The sequence below is a fragment of the Onychostruthus taczanowskii genome, unplaced genomic scaffold, assembly GCF_017590055.1.
Source record: "Onychostruthus taczanowskii isolate IOZ18803 unplaced genomic scaffold, ASM1759005v1 scaffold314, whole genome shotgun sequence".
NCBI lineage: Eukaryota > Metazoa > Chordata > Aves > Passeriformes > Passeridae > Onychostruthus > Onychostruthus taczanowskii.
Window position 1 is genome coordinate 47,602 of NW_024500506.1, and position 4,003 is coordinate 51,604.

A 4,003-nucleotide genomic window follows, 5' to 3' on the forward strand; every position below is an offset into this window, starting at 1 on the left:
TCCCTGCCTGTCCCTGTCCCTGTCCCTGTCCCTGCCTGTCCCTGTCCCTGCCTGTCCCTGCCTGTCCTGTTTTTCCCTGCCTGTCCCTGTCCCTGCCTGTCCCTGCCTGTCCTGTTTTTCCCTGCCTGTCCCTGTCCCTGCCTGTCCCTGTCTCTGCATCCCTGGCTGACCTCCAGCCCAGCCCAGCCCGGTCTGGTCCAGACTGGCACGCCCAGACGCTGCCAGACCTTCCCTGCCCTGCCTGTCCCTCGGCCTGTCCCTGCCTGTCCCTCTGGCCTGTCCCAGTCCAGCCTGTCCATCCTGCTCAGCTGGGCTCCATCCCAGCCTGTCCTGCTTCATCCTTCCAGACCCTGCCTGGTCCTTCCCTGCCCTGCCCAGTGCTGCCTGTCCCTGCCTGTCCCTGCCTGTCCCTGCCTGTCCCACTTCATCCTCCCATCCCAGCACTTCCAGCTCTGTCTGGTCCTTCCCTGTCCTTCCTGACCTTCCCTGCCCTGCCCAATCCTGCCTGTCCCTGCCTGTCCCTGCCTGATCCTGCTTCATCCTTCCCATCCCAGCATTTCCAGACCCTGCCTGGTCCTTCCGTGCCTTTCCTGACCTTCCCTGTCGCGCCTGTCCCTCTTTGTCCCTGCCTGTCCCTCCCTGTCCCTCCCTGTCCCTCTTTGTCCCTGCCTGTCCTGATGGGCTTCCAAACCCTGCGTGTCCTTCCAGGTCTTTCTCTGTCCTTCCAGACCTTCCTTATCCCTGCCTGTCCCTCCCTGTCCATCCTGTCCCTCCCAGTCCCTCTCTGTCCCCTCTGTCCCTCTGTCTCTATGTCCCTCTGTCCCTCTGTCTCTCCCTGTCCCACTCTGTGCCTCTCAGTCCCTCTCTGTCCCTCCCAGTCCCTTTGTCCCTCTGTCCCTCCCTATCCCTCCCTGTCCCTCTCTGTCCCTCTCTGTCCCTCTGTCTCTCTGTCCCTCTGTCCCTCCCAGTCCCTCTGTCCCTCTGTCCCCCCCCTCAGCCGCGCTCCCCCCGCCCCCCCCGCGCCCCCGGCCCCTCACCACGTTCTCGGGGCTGGGTCTCTCGGGGCTGATCTGGATCCACTCGATCCCCACGCCCTGGGGACCGTTGTCCTCGGGCTCCAGGACGTAGGGACAGCCCAGCTTGACCGAGTCGCCCTTGGCCAGGTACAGAACCTCGCGGCCCTTGCCGTTGATCCTGACGGCCACCAGGAGAGCTGGGGACAGGACGGCACCGTCACCCCCCGAAAACGGCAGTGACACCCCCGAAACGGCAGTGACACCCCCGAAAACGGCAGTGACACCCCCAGAAATGGCACCGTCACCCCCGAAAATGGCAGTGTCACACCAGAAATGGCAGTGACAGCCCCAGAAATGGTCCCAGAAACGGCAGTGACAGCCCCAGAAATGGCAGTGACACCCCCGAAACGGCAGTGACACCCCCAGAAACGGCAATGACAGCCCCAGAAATGGCAGTGACACCCCCAGAAATGGCACTGTCACCCCCGAAACGGCAGTGACACCCCCGGAAATGGCACTGTCACCCCCGAAAACGGCAGTGACACCCCCAGAAATGGCAGTGACACCCCCGAAACGGCAGTGACACCCCTAGAAATGGCAGTGACACCCCCAAAAATGGCACTGTTACCCCTGAAATGACACTGTCACACCTCAAAATAGCAATGTCACACCAGAAAATGGCAGTGTCACCCCCTGAAATGGCAGTGACACCCCCAAAATGACACCATCACCCCCCGAAATGGCACCGTCACACCGAAAATGACACCGTCACCCCTGAAAATGGCAGTGACACCCCCTGAAATGACACTGTCACCCCCGAAACAGCACCCAGAACACCCCACAGCCCCACAGCTGCAGCCCCTGACCCGCGCGGAGCAGGGATGGGGCACAGGGACCCCAAGGCTGTGCCCTGAGACCCCCGACCCCAAACCCTGAAACCCCCAAAGCGTCAGGAGCAGGGACCCAGCACACCCCAAAGCTGTGCCCTGAGACCCCTGACCCCAAACCCTGAAACCCCCAAAGCGCCAGGAGCAGGGACCCACGGCACCCCAAACCTGTGCCCTGAGACCCCTGACCCCACAGCTGCAGCCCCCCAGCCTGGGGAGCAGTGACAGGGCACAGGGACCCATCACACCCCAAAGGTGTGCCCTGGGACACCTGGAAGCCCCCAAAATCCCCCCCTGCAATCCCAAAACCTCCACACCTGCAGCCCCAAAACCCCCACAGCTGCAGCCCCTGCACTGTCACCCCCGAAAATGGCAGTGTCACCACCAGAAATGGCAGTGACACCCCCGAAACGGCAGTGTCACCCCCAGAAATGACAGTGTCACACCAGAAATGGCAGTGACACCCCTAGAAACGGCAGTGACACCCCAGAAATGGCAGTGTCACCCCTAGAAATGGCAGTGACACCCCCAGAAACGGCAGTGACACCCCAGAAATGGCAGTATCACACCAGAAATGGCAGTGACAGGCCCAGAAATGGCACTGTCACCCCCGAAAATGGCAGTGACACCCCAGAAATGGCAGTGTCACCCCCAGAAATGGCATTGTCACTCCTCAAAATGGCACTGTCGCCCCCAAAACGGCACTGTCACACCAGAAATGGCAGTGACACCCCTAGAAATGGCACTGTCACCCCCGAAAATGGCAGTGACACCCCCAAAACGGCACTGTCACACCAGAAATCGCACTGTCACACTTCAAAATGGCACTGTCACCACCAAAAAGGCAGTGACACCCCCGAAAATGGCAGTGACACCTCCAGAAACGGCATTGTCACCCCCAAAAAGGCAGTGACAACCCCGAAAATGGCACTGTCATCCCCAAAATGTCACTGTCACACCAGAAATGGCAGTGACACCCCCAGAAATGGCACTGTCACCCCCGAAACGGCAGTGACACCCCCAGAAATGGCACTGTCACCCCCGAAACGGCAGTGACACCCCCAGAAATGGCAGTGACACCCCCGAAACGGCAGTGACACCCCCAGAAATGGCAGTGACACCCCCGAAACGGCAGTGACACCCCTAGAAATGGCAGTGACACCCCCAAAAATGGCACTGTTACCCCTGAAATGACACTGTCACACCTCAAAATAGCAATGTCACACCAGAAAATGGCAGTGTCACCCCCTGAAATGGCAGTGACACCCCCAAAATGACACCATCACCCCCCGAAATGGCACCGTCACACCGAAAATGACACCGTCACCCCTGAAAATGGCAGTGACACCCCCTGAAATGACACTGTCACCCCCGAAACAGCACCCAGAACACCCCACAGCCCCACAGCTGCAGCCCCTGACCCGCGCGGAGCAGGGATGGGGCACAGGGACCCCAAGGCTGTGCCCTGAGACCCCCGACCCCAAACCCTGAAACCCCCAAAGCGTCAGGAGCAGGGACCCAGCACACCCCAAAGCTGTGCCCTGAGACCCCTGACCCCAAACCCTGAAACCCCCAAAGCGCCAGGAGCAGGGACCCACGGCACCCCAAACCTGTGCCCTGAGACCCCTGACCCCACAGCTGCAGCCCCCCAGCCTGGGGAGCAGTGACAGGGCACAGGGACCCATCACACCCCAAAGGTGTGCCCTGGGACACCTGGAAGCCCCCAAAATCCCCCCCTGCAATCCCAAAACCTCCACACCTGCAGCCCCAAAACCCCCACAGCTGCAGCCCCTGACCCCCCACCTGCAACCCCAAAACCCCCCACCTGCAGCCCCAAAACCCCCACACCTGCAGCCCCCGACCCCCCACCTGCCGCCCCCACCCTCAGCTCTCATCTCCCACCCCGGGCGCCCACGGGGACGTCCCGGGTGGGTCCCGGTCCCTTCGGTGCTGTCACCCCCCCCCCGACAACCCCGGTGACAACCCGGGCTCAATGCCACCTGCCCTGTCCGCAGGACCCTGGTGGTGGCCGCAGGTGTGACCAGGGTCGCAGGTGTGTGACCAGGACCCAGGTGCCACCAGGGTCGCAGGTGTGTGACC

At 61.9% G+C, this 4,003-nt stretch overlaps 1 protein-coding gene across 1 annotated transcript in view; it reads right to left on the reverse strand.

Annotated features, from left to right (window-relative positions):
- LOC121338727 (V-set and immunoglobulin domain-containing protein 8-like) overlaps positions 1–1,262 on the reverse strand; it is a gene marked incomplete at its 5' end in the record, with an annotated part of 7,949 nt that extends 6,687 nt beyond the window's left edge. Inside the window, one exon of the mRNA XM_041409925.1 lies at positions 1,038–1,262. Coding sequence (XP_041265859.1) covers positions 1,038–1,262 — 225 coding nt within the window. The remainder of the gene's footprint in view (positions 1–1,037) is intronic.
- Positions 1,263–4,003: the final 2,741 nt, after the last annotated feature.